Genomic DNA, 24,493 nt, shown 5'->3' with positions numbered 1-24,493 from the left:
CCCCTCGGGGTGACCTGGCCGGACATCCATGAAATTTCCTGCAGTGCTGTGCCAGGCCTGATGATCAAGGAGGCTCCATCAGAAACCTGTGATCTCAGCCGCCTAATACCGGAACATGAAGCCGGATGGCTGGTGCTGGCGAGGGTTTAGTAAACTGTAACTGTAACTGTAACTGAGCACTGCAAAGGAAACTCACTGAGTTTATTAGTAGACACGTAACCACCAGCAATTAAATACACATAAGTACATACAGAGAGGGTTACATTTACTCACCCACCCTCCTGCGCTGGAGCCCCGCTCAAGGGGCGCCTCCTTTTAGTCTGGACCATCAGTCAGGTGGTTGCTATGAACATAGAACCATAAAAACATTATAGGTCCAGCATAGGAGACTGTTATGCGAGAGGTTTCCACCTAACCTCGATCGGGTGGAGAGCTGGTGGTTACAGGAGAATTAGGAAGGGGAGGATAAAAGCAGAAGTTAACCCTCTGAAGTCGATTAACGCATTATGAGGCTATTTTCTCCTGATAACCTTAGACTCCAGAGGGTTAAAAATCCCCAAAGGGAATGAGTAGATACCTCGGTATCACTCCGATTCGGACGAGAATGCTGCCTCGTCTAGACCATACCCCTTATGTTCTGCTTACCTCCTCGTGACCCACAATTCCTCTAACCCCTGCCCACAGGTGGGGAAGGAGCGTAAGTTGCGACACTAGCCTTCTGTGCCCGTCTTTGATCCTCAGATCGAGACAGGCCAGGACCCCTATGTTGTTCGGGCTCAGACCTGGACCTTCGTGGAATGAAGGATCTGAAAACAGCAGAGTTCGCCTTCCTGAACTTCTAAAAATCGCTGTCTCAACAGAAATAACGAAAAGCTCAGAAGGCAAAACCTGAACATCGAGAAGAAAGCATTTTCTTTCCTCCCAATGTCTGCCAGGTTCATCCACAGATGTCTCTCCGCTTCCACCATGGCCGCCATAGTCCTGCCCATGGCGGAGGCGGGCCGCTTGGTAGCACAGAGAGAGATCAGTGGTGCGGCGCAGCTCAGCTACCACATCAGAAAAAGGCCCCTGCCAGGTCTCTTAGCAGATCAGTCTGATATGCTTGAAGCACCAGCATTGTGCTGTAATAAAGCCACAGCCTGACCTGCTATTGCATATGCCTTGCCATTTAAGCGAGATGATTTTCTGAAGGGTCTTAAATGGCAAGGAGGGAGATTAAGAGAGGATGTTTCCCCTGCAGAAATAAAAATTTTTCACAGATAAAAATTATTTATAAATTATTTATAAAAAAAATTGCTCTTTCTACAGGGGGCATTCCCTCATAGCCGGCCGTTTGGCGCATCACCTCGATCTCGGCAGATTACTTTCATGCCGAAACCGATGGATGCGAGAAGAAAACAGCATCTTTCATTTCTTTTTAATCTCTGTATAGAGATCATGCAGAAATAAAAGGCTCACCTGAGCTGTAGGGTTATGGTCAAAAGGTAATTTTCGCTCAATAACCTCAACAGCTCTACATACGCAGGGCAGGATAATTGAGAAGGCTCAGCCTCAGCTTTTTCACCATCCTCAAATATCTCCTGCTTTTCCTTACGAGCGTGAAAGGGAAAGTCCCTCTTTAAACCATTCAGACAGATCCTCATATATTCTCACAAGCTCATTCACTTCCACGCCTCAATGCGGACAGGTCCTAAACCGCAGGAAGCAGAGCGGAGCTTTTTCCATTGAAAAAATGCTCACAATGCACGCAGATTGCCTCCTCAAAGACATCGCTTGCGTGCTCTTCACCCAAACAAATGACGCAAAGATCGCGTGTGTCATCAGGTGTAAAATAACGCAGACACGGATACACACATCATCTAAATGCTTGCTAGTTGTCGCCATGATAAACAGAGAAAGATCGCCCTTACTGGTTCTTTCAGATGCACGCTAAAAACAAAACGGTCAGTGAAGACGAAGAAGATAGTGACGTGCTCTCCCGGTGCTTATTTATAGTCGCGCCGGTAGTGATGTCAGAGGCTGTCGCCGGCCAACAAGTTGTTGTTTTTTCAATGTATGCTTCAGACATGGGTCACGACGAGGTGTTCCCCAAAGATGCCCCTAGAGGACGCAGTTCGAAGTTCCCTCGAACGGGAACTGCTTGGACTGTGCAGATGTGAACTGCCCATTCCCATATTTTTCGATACCATCCATTAATTATGCAACAGTTTCTGATCATCCTAAATTATTTTCATTTTTTCTGGCCCACAAATTTTTCTGAATCATACTAGTTTATTCCTGGCCAGGTCAGATTGCTTATACAAATGAATAAATAAATAAATATTGACCAGTTGTTGGTATGAGCATTACATATGAAAACAAGATATTCTTATTAAAATAAGACATAAGAACATGCATGGAAAAAAAATATTTGAAATTATTTTTTATTTATTGTTGTAATACAAAATCAGAAGTTAGCTAAATTTATAGCGACTAAATATTTATTATTATATATAACACTATAAAATAGTGTTTGGAGTAAATGTCCCCACAGATCAATTTAATTTTAAAATTATTATCTATGTTAAACAAAGTTATTCTGTTGACCATGGCTCTCCAAATGTTTCTATCCTATCATGGTTTAATATTAAGCTCATTTAAAATATAATGACTTGAATTTATAGTTGAATGCAATCCTGTATTTCAAAACAATAGAATGAAAAAAAAAAAAAAAACCCTGCACATACTGTTTTTGATGGTGAACTTTGTTCCCTTTGGCAATATATTGGAATAATGTGCTGCACAGTTAATCCCTGATCTATTTTTTCCAGCACCAGTTTAGGCACATTGCTAATGAGAGTAGTTATGTAAGTTCTAATGGGTTCCAAGGTGCTGCACATCAAACTTTAATTTTATTGTAGTTTTCTTGTGACACTACTCATGGCATGAGACGGAAATGACACAAAGCTGATAACATATTTGGTGATTTCACTAATTTAGGGTTTAAGACAATTAAATTTGCCAGTTTGCTTGAACGAGACATTTACTGTTTCCATCCTTTTTATGTTTTATCATCACTTCTCCATCCCCATAAAATCTAAATAACCTATAGCTAAAAACACAGTTGCTCATTCCGGTAAAATCATGTTTCCCCCTTTGATATTTTGCATTGTTCTTGCCACTGCAGCCTGGTGACTGCCATATCATCTATAAAAGAACAAAACAGACAACCATCTAAAAAAAAAAAAAAAAAAAAAAAAAACACATATATAAGACCCTGTCTGAAGAACTTTCTCATTGTATTACATTAGGTTAGCATGCCAAGAGAAATTAGATTTTCCATGCACATGATCTGAACTTGTTCAATTGTAGCTCTAATCTTGAAACCAAGAGGCGTGTGCATTTTATTCAGCTATTTAGTAAGGAAACCAGATTGGTGGTGCTGTAACTCCTATCAGCTGATAGACACGGGTCCTCTAAGGTTTCATTAATATACACAGTATTTCCCATTCCTTTTTGCCTATGAAGTGCTACAACATTTTCATACATTTTTGATTTTTTGAAACCTATTTAATTTTTTATTTGACTGAACAAAGAGTTATATCAAATACATATTTAATGTTAAATAAATATTGTGGAACTGAGTATAATTAGGAAAGAAATAAGGATTAATTTTTTTTTCTATTTTTAATCAGACTTTGCAAATTTCCTTTTAATTCCAGGTTCTCCATGTTCATGTCAATCATAAAACACAAATGACAAAAAAAGCATTTTGTTTTCTTTCCTTTTTTTTTTTAACCGATTTAAAAAGTGTAATCTCCTTCTCAACAAGTTAAAAAAAAAATCAATGTATGTTTCATTATCTGAAGGTGGGAAGACATGTCATTCTTATTAAACTTTATCAGCAACCAAGCCTATATTTTCCATATGAGTGAACCAAGTGCACGTGCAGACCGCAATGCATAAACTGACAATGGTGTCTCACAATACACCAAAAATAATAACAGCCCTCTATATGAATGCCCTCATTCATTCTAGAAATATGACGCTGTAGCCTACTGTTAAACTATCCCCAGTTAGCGTTTCTTGGGCACTATACTAGACAGTATTAAATTCACACTGTAAGCACGTGCAAATGTGTGTCTTAACCTCTGCAAACGAGGTAAATCAATATTTACGTTTTATCAATTGAGTGATCATGTGAAATGAGCATGATGGGGCGGGGCAAACGGACGTCACACCGGGATCTGACCAATAGCGGCTTCTGTTTTGCGGTTGCTGATTGGCTTCTAAATAGAGAGTCTGCTGTCCATCTCCGTCAGCTCTTCGGCAGCCTCTGAATCACAGACACCACCGACTCTACGCGGATTTAGTTCCAGAGAAACGCGTCCCCTGCAACTACAACCTCGATATCCAATAGCCATCTGTGTCGTTCAATAAAAAAGATCGTGATTAAATAAAAACGGACCGGTTATAAGCATAAAAGAGGCGTCTGCGCACATCAGCAGCCGTTAGCGGGCTGAGCTAGCCGCATCGCGCGACGCATCTCGCCCGCGAGACGTCGGGCTGAATAACTGTGCGCTTTATTGTCCTCATCCACATCATTTAAACTGAACGGTACATCGGAATCACAGCGGGTTCGGCGGAGCTGTCCGGCTCTTGCTCGCACTGCAGGCCTGGGTGTGGGTGCGGAGAATGGTAAAGGATGAGTCAGAGGGACACCCTGGTTCATCTGTTTGCTGGAGGGTGAGTAGCAAGCCTGAGGCAGACTGATCTATCAGAGCTGTCAACACGATGCCTCTCTTTTTGACATTTATCCGTTATAGTTTGGCTTGGTTTAATTAAAAATGTAATATCAGACACAACTGCAGAAAACAGGTTGACCGTTATAAAAGGTCCTGTAGATGCTCATTCAAAATTGTCGTGAATTAGCTAAGTTAGCTTCTGTCATCGCGTCTTCATGCTACAGATGATCGATGCTTGATTTGTGAATGCAAGGTCATGCAACAGATTCAGAATCGCCTCTGGTGTTGTCACAGAATCCACTGGAAGTCTCCGTAATGGCCGTTTTCTGATTTGATGTTTGTTGCTTTGATGCTTTCACTCATGCTCTTTGCCATGCAGATTTCAGATGAAAGACAGGAAAAACTCGAGGCTTCAAGCTAAGTGTGAACCTGAAGCAATACCATTTCCTGTTGCAAATCAGAAGCTATGTTGTAGGCCTGTGGTTTCAATTGTCAGCTTGACGCTGGATGTTTGACAGCAATCTCTGTAGTAGTACAGCTATTTTTGACTCCATTCTCATTCTTACATGTCCCTGACTGCTCTTTTGCACTCTACAGAGGTCCATCCAGACTTGTTTTTTTTTCCTCTTTCTTTGAATCAAAGGTTACTCTGGCTCACTAATTTTCACAATCAGTAATGTAACAGAGATATGAGGGCAGTATATCTCTCTTTACCAAGCTTATATCTCTGAAGGTCATTTGATGACTCCGACCCTGGAGGGAGATCTAACAAGAAGCTTATAATAACAGTAAAACGTGGGCAAAATCCCGTCAAGGGTCATATGAAAACATTGTGTTACAAGGGTTTTGTCACACAGTGTTGGCGTATCAGAATAGCTGGTGATGAGTTATAAGGCTAACTGTGAGCAGAGAACAGATCATCTGCCACTGAAAAGAGAGATAAACCAATCAATTGTTGTGTGATAGATGATCACTCAGCATTGGAAATGAGATTTGCTTGTTGGTGCAAACCTATATTTCATTATTTATATGAGTCAAATAACATTGACTGCTGTTAAATTACAAATATTATTTCAAGTTTTTTATTCATGTAGGGGAAACACATTTTTACTGTACATTATCACTTTTTCTCTTTAGCATAAAAACATTTTATTAGTTTATTTTTTTTATTTTTTTGACAAAAGTAGTTTAGGCTCATAGTTGGGGCTACAAAATTTATCACATTTTTTATCTGGATTACAATTATGGATGCCGCAATTACGTAATAGTCCAAAGCGACAATTAATTGTACAAAGTCCAGTTATGTTATTCTGCGTGCTTAATATGTTTTTTTTTTCTTTCCTTTTCTTATCTTATTGGTTTTCCCCATTATTTTAATTTTAGTTTTAATATGCTATTTTTATATATATATTTTTTTTTTTATTTAAAGAAGAAACCAATCTGATGGATAGTTGACATTTGAGGCTTAATACTAAAGAAAAGCACTAAACATTTTTCAGTTAGAGTGTTTTCAGCTTATTTTCATGTAAAAATACAGTATGCAGTTGCATCAAACAATGTTGTATATATATAATTTAGAGTAAATTGTGATAATCGTAATTAATAATCGCAGTTACAGTTACAAGGGAATAATCAACAGTTATGATTTTTGTCATAATCGTGCAGCCCCACTCCTAGTAGTGTTCATCTAGTATCTGTTCTTGGCCATCATGTGACAGTTGTGAAAGTTGTGTGGCTGTAAGAATTTGATAGTCAGTTGATTCCTAAAGTCAACATGAAATCAAAATAGACAATTATTATTATTATTATTATTTTTATATTGAAGTGTTTATTAAATTTGATTTGTGCACGTAATTTTTTTGATTCGTCACAAAGATAATCAATACCTCCTTTTCATGCTGACTGCTTATTTACACAAATGCATTTTAAGTTGCCAGATAAAAATATTGCACAATGCAACAAAAAAATATATAATGTACACATTGTGTTCATGAACATCACCACAAGTGTTACTTGTGTGGGACCCACTAGGCCAGTTTGTACAGATGACTTTTGAGTGGACTACTTTGGTTCAGGTCCTGTTTAAAAGAGACAGGTTACTTTAGCCAAGATTTTTTGTTACTTTCTCATGGGAGTTTCAGCACTTTGAACACTGCTGTGTAAACCTCAAGTCCAAACTCAAACTCATTTTTTTTTTTTTGGTGGCGGCTTCAAAACTACTAATCATTGACCAGGGGACTTCACTTTAGTGAAACATTTGCGTTTACCCATTTGATCTTGAATTTCAGAAGAAATTAAATGCAGCTTCTTTCTTTTTTTCCTGGACTACTTCCCCCTTTTTAAAAAAAAACAAATCTCTGCATGTACTATTTTATTTAAAGAGTAGCATTCCGTACGTATCTGTGAATAGTACAAATCTAGTGGAATTTCTCTAAAAGGCCTCACAGACCATTTTAGTAGGAGTGGTAAATGGGTTTTGCTCGTGAAGTCTGCATGATCATACCTTGGCCAACCATAGAAAGGGAGAGAGAGAGAGAGAGAGAGAGAGAGAGAGAGAGAGAGTAAGAGAGAGTGATTCTGTAAACCTTAGCAGCAACAAACCAGAGGGCTTCATATCTGGGACAAAGTTCACAGCTGCTCCCTGCATGTGGGTCGTTCTTTTAAAAGGCGGCACAAAAAATAGGCCCTAAAACAAGAAACGTTTAGAACACAGGAATTCAATTCTGAGGTCAGCAGGTTTACTGAAATCAGCATTCAGTTCTGTCTTTGTCAACTTTATGCGCACATTATAAAAGCAGGGAATCTGCTTATGGAGCTTTATTAATTTGATTGACAGATGTCAGAACTTTGACATTTTGTGGCATAATTGTAGGTATCTTATTTGTAAAGTTGATTAGTGAAAACCCATCAAGATTAGAGGAATAGTTAGTGGTTTATTCACTATTTCAGGTAAGTTGTTTTAGGTCTTTGTCCTCTTGTGATTGTGGGTTTTGTCCAGACATAACCTTTGACCTGTTGCATGCTGGGCCCACTTTTTTTCTGCTCCCCGCCCCACTGCTGTGTACATGCATACAAGCAAATCCATGATAAACTTGACCCATATACATTCACAAGTCAATAACATAGTGGTGTGTAAATGTAGTTATGTATAATGGTTATGATATTTATTGAATCAATTAAATTACTAATTTGCATCATCTCTCCAGAATGTCTTTTTTTGTGCTTTAAAACCAATGCTTTATGCAGCAAGGACACATAAAATTGATCAAACATGAAAAAAAATACAATGTTAGATTTGTATTCCAAATAATTGCTGTTCAACAAATCTAGAAAAATGTACCGTGGTTTTATTTTAAATGAACTGGTACTTATTATTAGGATAATAATATTTGCTTTCTGTTTCTAGCTGTGGTGGCACTGTAGGTGCAATACTGACATGTCCTTTGGAGGTGGTGAAGACGAGGCTGCAGTCTTCTTCGGTGACTCTTTACATCTCTGAGGTCCAGCTCAGCACTGTGAATGGGGCCAGTGTGGCCCGCATGTCCCCACCTGGGCCTCTGCACTGTCTCAAGTGAGTACTTCAAGACCCAACCTCGCAAAATCTGCTTCATCACGCTCCAGGGCATATAAACCAGTGTTGTCATGTTTCAAAAACAACACCAGAAAACTGGTAAAAACATTGCAACATTTTCTATAGAAAATTATACTTGGTACCATAAGCACTAAAACATCTCGTTTAAATGATCTTTATGATCAACAGTGTTCAGTTTTCAGTAGTCATTGAACTTGCAATCAAAACTGATCTCTGCTCAGTCTCTCTTGCTGACTGTAAATTACAACCACGTGTAGTGACCACAGAGACAAGAGTGTCAGAATAATGAAGTAACTTTGAAGGCCAGAATACCTGCATCATCTTATGTTCTGCTAAAATGGTTGCTGACCCGCCATGAAGGGAAGGGCTTTTTGACAGACATTCACATTAACCTGTGGTCATGAATTGAATAGATGAAGGTGTCAAACATTTTATGTTCTGAATTTGGTTTGTTTCTAATTTTTGGCGCTTTGAGACTAGTCTAACTGCGAGAGTGCTCCACATGCCACAGTTGGTAGTATTTTGCTAGTCTGACAGAATGTTGCAATGCTATGGTTTCTGGGTGTAGCCTTGCTGTCTCCAGAATTGGAATCACTTTTCTGGCCTCCGGCAAGCAGTGTTATTCATGCCTATTGTATTACTCCAGAATCCGAGGGAAGAAGTTTGAAAAGTAGGTCAGGAGAAAATCAGTTACAGATGCAGGGTCTTTTTATTTTTTAACAAACTTATGAAAGAGGAATTTCTAAAATCATCTGAGCATGTCCATTTATGAAGGAAAAACATCAACTTTCACCTAGTTTGGATAATACTTGTCAGCACAACTCCTTCCTCCAGATTTGAAACCTTTTTGTTGCTTTGTCTTAATTACATTTTCAGAGGTCTATTTTTAAAAATGACTTTTGTTTGTTTAATTTACACAGTCATGTCAACCCTCTACGGACACCTTGCCAGTTGAATTGCCATTGACTAGTAATTTTTTTAGTTTACTCGCCAGACTGCTCTATATATATATATATATATATATATATATATAAAATATATAATAATATATATATAAATAAATAAAACAGTCTCTCTCTTTCTGTGTGTGTGTGAGACAAAGCTACGGCGAGTCGTGTGCCTTTACACTAGAGTTAATGGTACATCAAATACAGGCGCGTTGCACATCCATTCATATGAACTGAAAAATATCCCAGATCACTTGACTGAGAGTGAAACTCTGAAGCGCTCGGTCAGAGAGTGTTTGATGAGTGAAAATATATCTGCTAAACTTTAACTTAGCCTCCAGCTCACACACTGGTGAGTAAAATCTGAAAACTTATTAGCCATTGGCTAATATTAGACATAATTTAGTCGCCCAGGTAAATATTTAGTCACATATATGAGTGATTTACTCGCAACTTAGAAGGTTGTGTGTGGGCAGTTACACTCAGCAGACAGCATTGATTAAGGTACAGCTAGGCATTGTTTCTCTCAATTGCCTGCTGTGTCTTAAACCCCTCAGTTGGTCTGGATAACTTACTGAAGATGGTGAAGCAAATGATGAATGTCATGGTAGCAACATATTGCATTGTGAAATCTTGCACCTATTGTCATAATGCAAGGGTGCTAGCATCCACTGTGCTTTCACATAGGCACTGCAGTGGATTCTTCTCCTTTTACATATTCTGTTTTAACTTTCTCTCTCTTTCCCAGGTTAATACTGGAGAAAGAAGGTCCTCGCTCACTCTTTAGGGGGCTGGGGCCCAACTTGGTGGGAGTGGCTCCATCCAGGTATGACCCAGATACAAAACGCATATGCTATATAGTGCAGCAGTGCCCATCCACTTCAGTGGCCAAAAGTATTTTCCTCAGTTATTTTTCCAATAGGGATTTTAAAATATCCACAAACCAACATTACAAAGTTGGATTTGAACCAAAAACGTTTTTAAAAAGACCAGACTGTGTACTTAACAGATTTAATGATGGAAAGAGCCCAATCCCATGAAGCATTTCAAATGACAAAAAACAAACAAACACAGACGATATATTTTATGTTTATTGCAAAATATGCATATACAATTAAGTAATTTGAAAGTGTTAAGTAATTTGACTATTATGTCAGTTGCTAAAGGGTTTCTGTTCAGCTTTTTGCTTGTTTTGATTCTCTGATTTGTAAACATGTAGTAATATAGTATTTTAACTGGAACTCCACTGTTAAATATGATTATTTAAAAGCCAAGTTGAAATAATGTGGACTGATGGTTTCAACAAAAGCAAATGCCATTAGTTAACAACCTCATAGCTCATTTGTAAGTCTGTCTTTAAGGTTTAATTTATTCAAGTTATTAAATAATTTTTACTTCTGGAACCTAACTATATATCTCTATTAGCTACATGCTTTTTATTGCTGTGTGTGTCTGTAAAAAAAAAAAAAAAAAAAAGATTATAGCAGTAGATTATAGAAATGAGAGTTTGCAAGCATATCCGTTGGAAATTATTAGCTAGAACTTTAATTTTCTGTCACAAACTTACGTGTTTGACTTATCAGCTGTTTTTGTTTCAGCCTTGAAACAATAAACGTTTGTTTCTGGATTTGTGGTCCTCGCTGTTTCCTGTTGGGATTTTCTGTAGTTCCTCACTGCAGTCAAGATGGAAAAGAAAAAAATAGTTTTTCCCCCTCAGACTGTTACATAAGGGGCCCGTTGGTCATGTCTCATTGCTCTAAGTGTTTCATCAACACTGGATCATTTCGCTCTCTTATTATAGACTAAACTGACTATGGGCCTTCGGTCACACTGTTCACTTAGTTCTTGACAGCTAAGAGCTTGTAACTCAGCTGTAGTGTGGATCCTATAGTGCTCGATTCTATAATCTACTAATCTATAGCACTCGATTAATATGTCCCAAAACCTAGTGAACTATGAATGCAGCATTTTACAAAAGTAAAGATACTATGCCTAGTAGTGTTTGTTGACTGTGATCACATCTCTATATGCTATAGAGACTAGCAGCTCTCATGCCCTCATTCACTTGAGATTTATGTCTGTGCAGTTTAATCGCATTTAAATTGGTATGTGGGATGGTGTTGCAACTAAGCCACTTAAAATGTCTGTATTTCAGTGTTTGCACCCTTTTTATGCTGCAGGAGGTGTGTGTGTCTCCATCTGTGCATGTATTTCTCAGCATTCCCGTCCTGTGTGTCCTCTACCATCACAGCTGGAATGGCTGCCTCGTGACCGTTTGCGTTATGTAAATATTAAATGCAGACGTACGTAAAGAATAAGGCTTGGTATTTGCTTATGCTCACATACTGATGTTAACTATACCCTTTAGATTGTAAACCATAATTAATTCCAGTTTTTAGATGAATCTGATTTGCGATTATGTAACATCCTCCCGTGAAGGTCACGTTATTTCATTCAGATGGCCAAATTATGCCGCTCACTGTAATACAGCATCATGCTCGCACAGGATTGGCAGATATTTAGGCTGCGTTCTGATTGGCTGTCAGTCAAGTGTGGAAGGATGCTGATTGGTTGTCATTTTGAAGAGGCGAGAGGAAGCATGTGTTTATAAGCATCTCTCCAGGAAACAAATGGCTGCTTGGCTTGTTTTCAGGTTGCTCACTGAGACTTTAAAATTTGCCCTTGTTGTGTACGTGCAAGAATTATGTAACCTAGATTAAAGTGAAAAAAATAAAAAAAATAAACTCTCAGTGAGAAAGGCTTAAATCCTACATCAGAAATTTTTATTGGAATAATCTTGGTTAATTTTTTTTTTCCCCTGTCTAGGAAAATAAATCTGGTAGCTAATTCAGAATTTGTGATATGATGATTGTTTTTTTTGTTTTGTTTTGTCTCGTTTGTTTTGTTTTTTGTTTTTTTTGTTTGTTTTTTTGTTTCTGGTTTTGTTTTGTTTGCTATTAATGTAAATAACATAACCATAGAAACAATGTTAGTTTTTCTTGTTTTGTTAATAAACTGTGTAGTGAGGGGGATAATAATGTACATTCAGGCCTAGCTCTACCCAAAAATATATTCATGTGAAAACATATGTTCTCGCTATAAATAAATACATCTTTTTATTTTTTTTTATTTTTGTTATCTTCTACTTCCGATACATTAGTCAGATGTAACAGAACATCAAAACCAATTAATGTTGTTAATTCCTGTTTTGTCTACAGAGCCATTTATTTTGCTGCCTACTCCACAGCCAAAGAGAAGCTGAACAATGTTTTTGATCCCGACTCCACACAGGTGCACATGCTGTCCGCTGGTTTAGCAGGTAAGAGTCACCGCTACATCTTTCATGTAAATGCATTTTTGACTTAAGTTTGCATTAGCTTTTTTTGTTGTTGTATTTCACACACTGAACTAAAATGATACCTCTTAGTGTGCACAAACCAGAGATTGCATCATTGGGGTGTTTATAACCAATGTTTGTCAGTCGCTTTTGTTTTTAGTTATGACAGCCTTTTTTTACGATAAAATGCTTTGTCCTAGTGACCATCTAGTACAAATGGGAGAATTTAGCCATGGTGTTCTGGGTTACCTTTTTCAAGGTATGACAGCATTTAGACCGAAAGCACAATTTGAAGACTTTCAGGATAAACATTTTCTCAGACATTCGGTATTTGAAGCTAATCCTATTAACAGTGAATATTTGTCTGTCAAACAGTTCAAAAGTTCAGTTATAAAAAGTAGACTACACGGAAAGAAAAGTGAAAAATAGACATTTAAAATTTAATAAAATAAATCGATCAATTTTAGAGCATTTCTAAAACAAACAGACTCACTTTCAAGCATGTTATATCTGCTTGAAAGCTTGTTATCTGTATTGCAAAAAAGGTCCTCAAAGTTTGGGTTGTGCTTTCCTTTCCCAGTTTCTTTTTTTCCTTTTTTGTTTCCTTCTACCGTTTGAGGGCTGGAGGACATAAGTCATTACATGCCAGTGTGCTACTAAACAGTCTGGCTTCACACGCTGTCTGTGCTGTGTGTAGTAGCGGTCGCTAGCAGGGCGCTACGCTAACATGTAGAGTGCCATGCGCGGTGGGCAGCGGTCCTCGCGACTGACACGGGCGGGATCGGGACGGCTCAGGTAGTCACGTCTCTACTCACCGGTATGATCATGATTCTCCTAATGATAATGATTATTAATATTGATGATTTTTCTTTAAATTAATGTAGCCACTGTAGCTGGCTTGCAGTTCTTTTTTTTAACCTCCTTGTGATTACACAGTTTTGACACATGGCCCCCTTGCCAGCCTGTAACCCTCTGTAAAGGTAAATTCAGTGAAAAACTTCATGCACTTCTTTTTTTTTTTTCATTTAATATCAATCCTGAATGCTAACCTTGTCATTCAATTGCAGTATATGTAGGTTGTGCTATTTTGTGAGACAAGAAGCGCATTTGTCGCAACATAAACATTCCTAGTATGTTCTGTCTGTGCTGAAGGTAAGATAAGGAGGACCACACGGCCCGATAAACTCCATCTTGCAGCACACATAGCCCTTGCGTTACAAAGTGGTTAAATATAGGTCCCTGAAGGCTTTCAATGGAAAATTGGCATCCGAATACGGAACAGGCTTATGAAATATTCATTACATGTTCCACTCTCTCCAAAGCACAGGTGAATTTTTTTTTTTTTTTTTCATTTTCTTAATGGCTCTTTGTAGCAGCATCCGTTTACAGTTGCCACTAGCTCAGTTCCATGCAACCTAATGCTTTTTCATGTATGGCCCACACATTGTTCATCATTGTGGTTAGGTTATGACTGAATCATATAAATCATTAAAGTCAAAGCAAGGCCTCTATTTACCACTTCAGGCCGCTGAAGAATCAAATGGTGCAGTAACACATAGAAGTCCAAACTCTGTATTGAATATCAATTTAGTTTAAAACCTGAACATTACATTTTTGAAAAGTGTTAAACCAAATGATATTAGAAATAAACGTAACATTCTAAAATTATTTTATTCAACAAGGTATGCATTAAGCTGATCAAAAATTACATTTTCACAGATTTCCAGTTGATCACAGCATTTTATGTTTTCAATATTTGTAATAATAAGATAGATTTCTTAATCACAAAATCTGCATATTATATTGAATACTGTTCTGAAGGATGTGGCACTGAAGTCTGTTTAATGGTTGCTGAGAATTCACCTTAAATTAGCATTTACAAAATTCTATATATATTAATGTTAAAATACAAAGTTAAAAAATAAAATAATTTAGTATTATTTAATATTGTATTGTAATATTTTACAATACTGCTGTTTTCACTGTATTTTTGAATTTTAAAAAGGTGTTATCCTAATATAGATAGATAGATAGATAGATAGATATTTATATATATATATATATATCCATCCATCCTATTTGTGATTAAATGCTAGTTATTTCAGACATTATTCATTTTATGTTGAAAAAAAAAATCCTCTGCAATATGCACCAACATATTTAACATTTAATTTTGTTCAATTACTATTTTCAAATAGCAATCTTACCAGAATGTAACCCACTTCAAAATTGTGGTCAGCAGTGATTTTGCCAACAGAAATGACAAGGTTAGCATTGGACTCTTACATGCACTGCCTCTGACCCTCCTTAAGTTATTGTTGATATAAACTTTGATCCTAGTTTGATTTTGTAGCTGTTTATATGACCCAGCATTGATCTGAAGCTCAGATATGATCAAGAGAAATAGTGTTACTTGAGAAAGATCAGCTTTATATTTAAAATGAAAACACTGGTCTAATGATGTCCTTTAAAACTCAAAAATTCACTTTCATCTCGCTCTGTCTTGCTCTGTCTCTCTCTAACTCTCCTACCATCTTTCTCAGTCTATCCATTCAAAAAGAAGGGAAAATGAAAGCACTCTCTTAAATGTTTGGGATGGAAAGGTCATTGTTTGATGTAATTGGTGGGCGGGGCTTGGTTGGGGAGGTGGGAGGGATTTAATGGGAGGTGGGCAGGGTTTATTGTCGTGTTCCACTCCCTCATGGGTTTGACTTGACTCTGAGGGGCATGTGGACTCCTGCTTGTGACTGTGGTACAGAAAAGCCTGTGTCTATTTTAGGCCTTTACTGTAGCTTTCACCCTGCGTGAGGGTCTGTGAGCCAGCCTGCTCTGCCCCCCATATCTGCAGGCTTCGTCCTGCAGCTGTGAGGAGAGGAGCTTTGCCCCTCCCCTGTGAGTACTCGTCAGAGACACACTCTCTCTCTCTCTCTCTCTCTCTTACTCTCTTGTACCGATCTGTCATCCCCCCCTCCCTTCACCAGTCAGTTGCCTTAAGTCTCTCACCCTCTCTAGAGCTTTTACTCTAGCTCAGTAGACTTCTTTTGGTTTGTTTAGCCTAAGAAAACACTGACTATGTACACTGTGTACTGTTAGAAATGCACATTAATATTTTCATCTCCAATTGCCATTGTCTTATGCTCTCTTTTATTTTTGTTTTTTGTTTGGGGATATTTTGTGCACCCACAACACAGAGTACAGGCTTTGTGCTTCATTTTGCTGCAGTTGAATAGATAAACTAATTGTTCCCAACGACATCAGGCAGAATATTTAGCTGTTGCTTTTAATGCTTTTTAATACAGTGCTAGCACACATAATAGATGTAGGTCACCCAAATATGAAAAAGTTGTAAAAAAAAATTTGTATTTCACTCACCCTCAGGCCATCCAAGATGGAGGTTTTCATTGGAACAAATTTGTAAAAATATAGCATTCAATCTTGTTCACTAATAAATCCTCTGCAGTGAATGGGTGCCGTCAGAATTAGTACAAACAGCTGATTAAAAACATTGCAATAATCCACAAGTAAACCACACAACTCAGTCCATTATTTAACATCTTGTGAAGTGAAAAGCTGCATGTTTGTAAGAAACACATTTTTACTTCAAACCATTATTTGTTGTGCTCCATCCATGATATTGCTTTCTCCAGTGAAAAAGTCATCTAGTCTGAATCAGGAGAGAAATATGCACAAATCAAGCACCATTATCAAAAGTAAACAAATATGTCTCTGTTTACAAGATGTTAATTGATGGACAGAAGTCATGTTGGATTACTTGTGGATTATTGGGATGTTTTTTAGGGATGTGCACGGATAATCGAGAATACCGAATATTCGTTCTGCTCTAATTATTCGATAAATAAAAATGATATTCGAATTTCGCCAGAAAAAAAAAGGTTCACAATAAAAACAAATTTTTATCCACGCAAAGGATAAATGGAATTGCAGCACAAAAAATCGCTTTCAGTAGCTCTGCTACTAAATTTATTTCAAAATGGCAATCCATATACAGCATCCTTCATCTTGGCTGAGCTTTCAACGTTGTTACGGGAAAGGATGAAGCTGAATGGTTAGTTCTTGTCACATGACCTGTGGTGTGCTTGCGGCATTCTGAAAAGTTGAGATGTTTTTAACTTGATGCGGTGCGGACGCGTCTGGAAAAAACGAGTGCGTCGCACCGCGTGCGCATCGCGACCGCCTCGCTTCCATTATGAGCGCACATACAACGCGCCTACATTGAAAATAACGAACTTGAGCGTGCAAAAGACGCAATATGTGAACGGCCCATAAGAACTGCATTATTCTACAGTACTTCAAATATGCCGTGGAGAATCACAGAAAGTGACTGAATTCAAGAACATTGTTGCGGCATCTCTCAAGCAACGAATAAACACCGCTAACTTGGAGAATGCAGTGAAAACTCCTCTTCTCGCGTCTGCTCTAGACCCTCGGCACAAACATCTCAGGTTTCTCGATGAAAACATGAGAGAAGTAAGAAAAAACTAAACTTTTTTGAACATTATTAGAACATTTTCTTTGATGTGAGTAGTGAGGATGCGGCCGCCATCACCAACGATGAAGAGGATGTAATGCCCACTCGTGGGAAAAGGCTGAGCCAGTTCTTCAGTGATGATTACAGAGAGTCCAGCTGAGACGAGTGAGAACAGTTCTTGCTGGAGCCATGTATTCCACCAGAAAAGGATCCCATTGGTGAACCGAAAACGCGAAGCGCTTCACAAAACTTATTCGCTTAGCACACCGTTATTTGTGAGTCCCGACAACGCCTGTGCCGTCAGAATGCGTTTTCTCCGCGGCCAGCCTTATTGTTAACAGACTAAGGAGCCAACTTTCCCCCGATCATGTTTACATGCCTGTGTTTCTCAACAAGAACATGTAAAACAATAGAAAAAAGTAAAAACTGTTTAAAAGTTTCAAAGTTAAGTGTAGGCTGCGTTCTACAATAGCCTAATTGCTGCAGGCTACTTAATGTTTTTTTTTTTTTTGTTAACTTTTTTTTTTTTTTTTTGCTTTTAATCTATACTTTTGTTTGTTTGCACACATTGTTAAAGGTTTTCAGTTACAAAACACGATGTGTAATGTTCAAGCTTATTGTGTGTAAGCTTGTTCAAAATGACGGAAACAATAAATGTTGCTGAAAAATAACGTCTGTCTCATTAAACTTGTGAGCTCAAATATTCGACTGTGATATTTGCGGAAAACGCCCATCCCTAATCTTTTTATCAGCTGTTTGAACTCTCATTCTGATGGCACACATTCACCACAGAGAATCCATTTGTGAACGAGTGATGTAACGCTAAATTTCTCCAAATCCATTCCCATAAAAATCTTATTCTTCTGTATCTTAATGGCCTGTGGGTGATTTAAATTGTGTTCATTTTTAGTTGAGCTATTACTTTAAATCTCTTAAAACGCGCTTGTAATCTTAATTTGCATACACATACCTTAGCAGCAAACATAGAATAAATTCATCCATTGTTGTGCTAATGTAGTTTACTAATAATTTGTAATGTCACACCGTCTTGCCAGTATAGTACTCGCATGGCATGCATTTCAACAATCACAGCGGTGGTATAATTCATTGCCCATGCTGTGAAAAACAATCATTTGTCTAACGTAAATAACATAATGATTTGACTGCTGTTTTGTAACTGAATAGTGGTTCTTTTAACTCTTTTCTAAAGATATTTTATTATTAAAATGTAGCTTCTACTCAATCCATAAAATACTGTTTAATTGAGTGATGATAGGATTAAATATTTAAGTAAATCTACATTGGTTTCAGAGCCTGTTATAGATGAGAAGATGCTTAATGCTTTAGTTAAAAGGCCTTATTTACTGCTGTGGCCACTCTAAGATGTGTTTATGGCTCTTGCCTGAAAATAGTGCCAAGTGCCTAGTGGATCTGTAATGGTATTTCTGACATTCGATAGTAATCGCTGTTAATGATGCTGGGCATTCCTGAAGAGAACATGTAGTCAATATCACACTGTTGGTGTTTGAGATTGGTATGATATACCGAAAAAGATTCAGATTACAGGCCATAAGCATATTTTACAGATGTCCACGGCACTTCTCTGAAGTGTGGAGTTTCTTTAGGGAAAGTTTGTCTGTTTTAGAGTCATTAGACCTGCTGAATATCCTGTGCTTTGAGTTATTCTGACAATATCACTTCCAAGCCTAATCTGAAACACCTCTTTTTCACAGGGTTCACTGCCATTACAGCAACCAACCCGATCTGGCTTATAAAGACTCGTTTGCAGCTCGATGCCAGGTAATAATATACGCTGTACACTATCATTCAAAAGTTTAGAATTGGTAAGATTTTTGTCATGATAATTAAAAAAAAAAGTTTATAAGGCTCATAAAGGCTTGTCAAAAATACAGTATAAAAAATACAAAATAAAAACATTGTGAAATATAAATATAATTTAAAATGAATGTTTTCTAATTAAATGTCTTATATCTTGTGATGGCAGTGCAGAATTTTAAAAGCCATTACTCCAGTGTTCAGTGTTACATGATCATTTAAAGCATTATATATTTTAGGGGACATTGAAGGTGGGAATATTATAACCAGATTTCTGGCATTTACCATACGTGTTTGTCTTTCCCCAGGAACCGTGGAGAACGGCGTATGAGTGCATTTGAGTGTGTGCGGCGGGTCTATCAGTCAGATGGGTTACGGGGATTCTACAGGGGCATGTCTGCTTCTTATGCTGGCATTTCAGAGACTGTCATCCACTTTGTCATCTATGAAAGCATTAAACGCAAACTCATTGAGTCCAAGGCCAACGCTAACATGGATGATGAAGATGAATCTGTAAAAGATGCTTCGGACTTTGTCGGAATGATGCTGGCTGCTGCCACATCCAAGACTTGCGCCACCTCAATTGCTTATCCTCACGGTGAGTACTACTCATTTAATTTTTTTTTTCTTCTTGTCTTTTTAATAATAATTTTTTTTTGTCATTTTTGGTTTGTATTTGGCTTGTTTATTTAGTCAGCTTATTTGGAAGTTGGTTATTTTGTAGTAAAGCTGCACGATGAATCGTAAAAAGATTGCTATCTCGATTAAAACACCCACAGGATCTTATTTCATAATAACAGCGATTTGTATGTGTCTATTAAACCTCTGACAAAGTCACATAATCAAACAGTCTTCAATCCAGTATTTTCCATACATTTATTTGTGGCGGCCCACCACTATATCAAAACTGACCACCACATACAGATTTTCCAAAAGGCTTTGACTTCGTCTAATAAACATTTGCACTGCAGGTTTCAAAAACGAAGCCCGGTGCTGGTGTTTTTATTTAACTGTATTTTCAAAGGAAAACGACTTTTTGATGTCCTTCTTTCATCTTGCATGTAATTCCTGATCAAGCAGAGTGTGTGAGAGAAGCGCTGCTTTGTGTACAGGCTTTACCGCTACCTCTCCTGCTCTAAAAGCGCCTCCTGCTGGCAGAAAATTAATTTGTATTTATGTCCGCCACAAATAGAGTGTAAGTGTCAAGTGTATCTTTGCTGAAATGAGCTCATGATCAAGGAGACTTCCATCAATCAGTCTTGAACCATAAATCCACAGACAAACAAGGGGTAGATTTGAACACAGCAAAAAAAAGAATATAAAAAATAATTTAACAACAATAATCACAGACAAAGGACTGAACAGAAATGGGGAGAATTTATACAAAAGCAAAAGCAGGACTAATGACTAGCTAAACAAGACACAGGTGAACAGAAATGAACTAATCAAGGCAAATCATGGAAACTAGGTCACAGGGATGAAAGCAATGAAGAAAGAACTCAAAACACAATGAGCATGTGACAGGAAGTCTGTGGGAATCACAATCCATTAATTTCCTCGAAGTCCCGATTTGTAAATTTATACATTTGTATAGAATTCTGTGCAAATAATAGTATCAATGTATTTTTCAGTTGAATTTTCCAAAAAAAAAAAATATATATAGGATGAAAGGGTATGTGTTAAATTAAAAATGCAGAATTTTAGTTTTTTCTTTGTGATAGACTTTTAGATGCCACTGTACTGTAAGTCATCTTCCAAATTGTGTTTCTCTGACAAATAAATAATTTTTGTTAACTTGCTTTCTCTCTCTTTCTCTTTCTCTCTTCCATGACAGAGGTTATTCGTACCAGACTACGTGAGGAGGGCAGCAAGTATCGTTCGTTCTTCCAAACTCTAAATATGGTGTTCCGGGAGGAGGGTTACAGAGCACTGTACCGAGGCCTCACTACTCATCTGGTCCGACAGATCCCTAATACTGCTATAATGATGTGCACCTATGAGCTGGTGGTCTACCTGCTCAGTGGTTAACAGACGGAGAGAGAACAGGAAAGAGAGGGAGAGAGACGAACAGGGTGAGAAAGCTAAAGCTAGATGGAGACCGAGAGAGAAGTTTGTCCCAGTGCTTAGACCAAAGGAAGTAGAACAAATCCTAGAAACGCATTGTCAACCCAGACCCCCAAAGGGGACTATAGTCTCCGAGAGAAAGAGGGATTTGAGCCTGTCAGACCGGAGAGTGTTTCAAAAAAAGTATGAGCGATGGTGAACAGATACGCTAAAGATGTCTGTCCATTTCTTTCAAAATGTTTTACGAAAAGTCAGTTTTGAGAGGACAATCAAAGAGGAGAATGCTTGAAGAAAAACAAAAGCCTGAATTAGCTGGGGGAAAAAAGCTCTTTCAAAAAAAAAAAAAACATCAAGATCTGAAATAACAAGGTATTTTAAGGAAAAGAAAAGCAGCACAAGAAAGTGTTTTTCAAATGTGGCATATTATACTGTAAAGTACTGTACTACTGTAAAGGATGTTTTCCTTATTTCACCATTTCATAAAGGATGACGTTCTGCCTTTCCAGAGTTTGTTACTCCAAGCATTCTCCTCTAAAGGTCACCTTCCACTCTTTCCAAACTGGCAGATGGTTGTCTGCGCACAAATGTCCATTTGCTGTCGTTGAATTGGCGGTCACATGATCGGTGGCCCCTCATGTGCTTCAAACTGAAGTGTTTCCTCGTTAGGTTCGTGTTCAGTTTAACCATACTCATTTTGTGTGTGTTTTATATCATACCGTTGTCCTAATATCAAGTATAGTACATACTTTGGGGTGGTGTTTTTGAATTGGGAGATTTTGTCCTGCTTGTGTCACTGGGCCTATTTGAACTGAGATGGAGCGTTCTCGAGTTTATCGCCACCGTTCACTGCTGCAAAGCCTCTACTTGAATCCCAGGTGTCGGAGAGAGCCAGAGATGAATTTACTGATGGCTAAATGGTAGTGGCTAATGCTATCCCTGAGCATGTTGCCTACAAACAACATGCCACGTCATGACGCTATTATTCGTCGTAAGGCAATAGTCATTTTTCCACTATTGAGTGGGAATACAAGCTGCAGAATTGTGCCCACCCTACAGATTCCTCTTAACAGTGGCTTCTGACTGACCGTTTATGCACTTTGTGGCCTATCTAGGCTTGCGCAAAACTCTTTTTTTTTTTTTTTTTCTGGAACAATTTTGATCTTGTATTGTAAGATATAGTATTACTATGTAAGCAAGACAGTGTTTTGCTGAACCGTTCCCTTTGGAAGTTTTTGTACAGTTCGGTGTACTAAACTTTTAGTGAAGGATATTGTTGTATGTGTATATACTGTATGTATGCATATCAAATATCCAGTGTTCATAACTTAAGTCCTCTGATTATGCAGTAGTATTATTTGAATGTCTGCATTTGTTTGATAGATTTATCGCAGAAGGATGTTGCGAAACTCATTAGGTTGAATGTTATCCTTTTTTTTTATGCATTTTATATATTTTTTTTTAATCCTTTAAATCCTCCTCATTCTGGCCCTAGACTCGTTGCTTGAAAAGGAGTCACAAATCTTTTTTTTTTTTTTTTTTTTCAAGGTGTTTTCATCTCGCTTGTTTGTTTACATTACTGTTGTCTGTACTTTCACGCCCTCATGATATGAAGGATCTCAAACTGTTCATGTTAGTGATTTAGAAGTTACCCACATCATTTCAGTTCATTACCAACATGTTGGCTTAAAATTATCATTTAATTTTAATCATGTTAAGCCTAATGTTAGTAGATCCCATTCAGAGCCTCTAATTGTCCTGTAAGTATCTTTTATTTTTTTTATTTTTTTTTCCGCAGAAAATACATGGTTTTGGCAGCATCCATCATTCATAAACAGAAGTAATGTGTTTTAAAGCAATTGCGTCTTAATGCATTTCAATGTCTTTTCTGTCTAGTTCAAGTCCATTTTGGTTTCAAAGTCATCGATATCTGTAATGCTGCTAATGAAGCTCTGGAATACTGCTCATCACCACACATTGGATTTCATAACTCATAATACACACAACATCATCCGATATTATGCAATTAATGCTGGACTCTCGAGACAACTAATGTGATCTCAGTCGGCAATTTGCTAGATATTGTTGATAAACAAAAGCATTTGTTTTTGCAGAACAGGCGTGGTGTTTTAGTGTAATTAGAATAGTTTTCATTGATGGATTAGTAAAATTAGTGCATAAATAGATGTGTCGTATCTAAAGTCGTAATGCCCTTGTGTTAGAAAGTGATCTCTTGCAAACATGCATTCATTATGCTCTAAGTTTGCATTCAACAAATGCACTTCACGGTCTCACATAGACTTTAATGGCATTACGAAGAAATGAACATTTTCAGAAAGTGATGTTGGAATATTTAGGTGTCAATATTGGACTGAGTGGACAGACTTGAACATTCTATTAACTGAGCCTAACCGATTGACAGAAATATTGAACACGGTGTTCTAGATTAATCATTTCATCTTCATTTCATGTTTAATGGCATATTCAGCAATTGTCATGTGTGGTGTCTGTATTGCGCAGTCTAACATGACCAACACTAACAAACTGTATGTCAATACCCGATTCATTTTTCTTTTTTTCTTCTTTTTTTTTTCTAAGTCTAGTTGATTTTACAGTAAATGTGGCCTATTCTTTGATGGTTATGTGTTTTATCATACCTCTTTTTGTACAAACTGTCAATAAAAACAATGGAAAAACCCATGTTGTCTCTAATGTCTCTTAAAAGCTAGAGTTTCAATAGACCAAAAATAAAAATTTAAACTGGATTTGTTGACATCAGATGAAGATACTATTGTGACCAACAAACACTGATGTAATATATTTTCTTTAATCTTTGAATATAGTACATCAATACATATTTGAATACACCAATACACATATTTTACAAGTATTTAAAATAACTTTAATATTTGAAAATATTTCTACATAGCTACAGTTTCCAGATTCCAGTCTTCAGTGTCACATGATTCCTCAGAAATCATTATAATATGAATATTTTTAATAATAATCATATTTTTTTCAGGTTTCTTTATGGAATAGAATTTAGATTTAAAATAGAAGTCCTACACATTTATTAAAAATGTATTAACAATTATTATTGTTATATTTATTGTTGTTATTATTATTATTACCTAATCGAAACGGTATTGTGTAGATAAAAATGTTATTCGCATAGTCTCTGGTGCTGTTGTTATTCGTCTGTGCTGCCAGACGATGGCAGCAAAGCCTAAAAATAAGAATGTTGACTATGCTGATACAGTATGCCCACAGCCACATGACCATGACCAAAATCGGCGTTATTAATTTACTTGTTTGTTGTTTTACATAAAAAAAAGAACCAAGTGTATAAAAATTCCAAAAACATTACTTGTTTAATTTCAGGACTGTAACAAATCAGTTCACATCACCATTAAAAATGTCCTTGTTGAACTGCTCAGGTTACTCAGTCAATGTATACAGGAGAATACACTCCAACATCATGCAAAAAAAAAAAAAAAAAGCCTTTAG

The 24,493-nt window shown here is 37.3% G+C and overlaps 1 protein-coding gene across 1 annotated transcript; it reads left to right on the top strand.

Moving 5' to 3' along the window:
- Nucleotides 1-4,039: 4,039 nt before the first annotated feature.
- LOC127951050 (solute carrier family 25 member 36-A) lies at nucleotides 4,040-23,686 on the top strand. The gene is made up of 7 exons (XM_052548663.1): nucleotides 4,040-4,725; nucleotides 8,131-8,295; nucleotides 10,012-10,089; nucleotides 12,482-12,582; nucleotides 18,823-18,889; nucleotides 19,234-19,523; nucleotides 20,760-23,686. The coding sequence occupies exons 1-7, from the start codon at nucleotides 4,685-4,687 to the stop codon at nucleotides 20,951-20,953; spliced, it is 936 nt and encodes a 311-aa protein (XP_052404623.1). The 5' UTR covers nucleotides 4,040-4,684; the 3' UTR covers nucleotides 20,954-23,686.
- Nucleotides 23,687-24,493: the final 807 nt, after the last annotated feature.

Source organism: Carassius gibelio, chromosome B2 (genome assembly GCF_023724105.1).
Source record: "Carassius gibelio isolate Cgi1373 ecotype wild population from Czech Republic chromosome B2, carGib1.2-hapl.c, whole genome shotgun sequence".
In the NCBI taxonomy this organism is placed as follows: Eukaryota; Metazoa; Chordata; class Actinopteri; order Cypriniformes; family Cyprinidae; genus Carassius; species Carassius gibelio.
The sequence above is the reverse complement of the archived record's forward strand: the minus strand, read 5'-3'. Positions and strand labels throughout refer to the sequence as shown.

Bases quoted from the DNA above. Each gene is read 5' to 3' on its own strand.
- LOC127951050 (XM_052548663.1), top strand. From the start codon at position 4,685: ATGAGTCAGAGGGACACCCTGGTTCATCTGTTTGCTGGAGG. The intron at 8,296-10,011 runs GTGAGTACTTCA...TCTCTTTCCCAG, and splicing joins GGGCCTCTGCACTGTCTCAA to GTTAATACTGGAGAAAGAAG. The intron at 12,583-18,822 runs GTAAGAGTCACC...TCTTTTTCACAG, and splicing joins GCTGTCCGCTGGTTTAGCAG to GGTTCACTGCCATTACAGCA.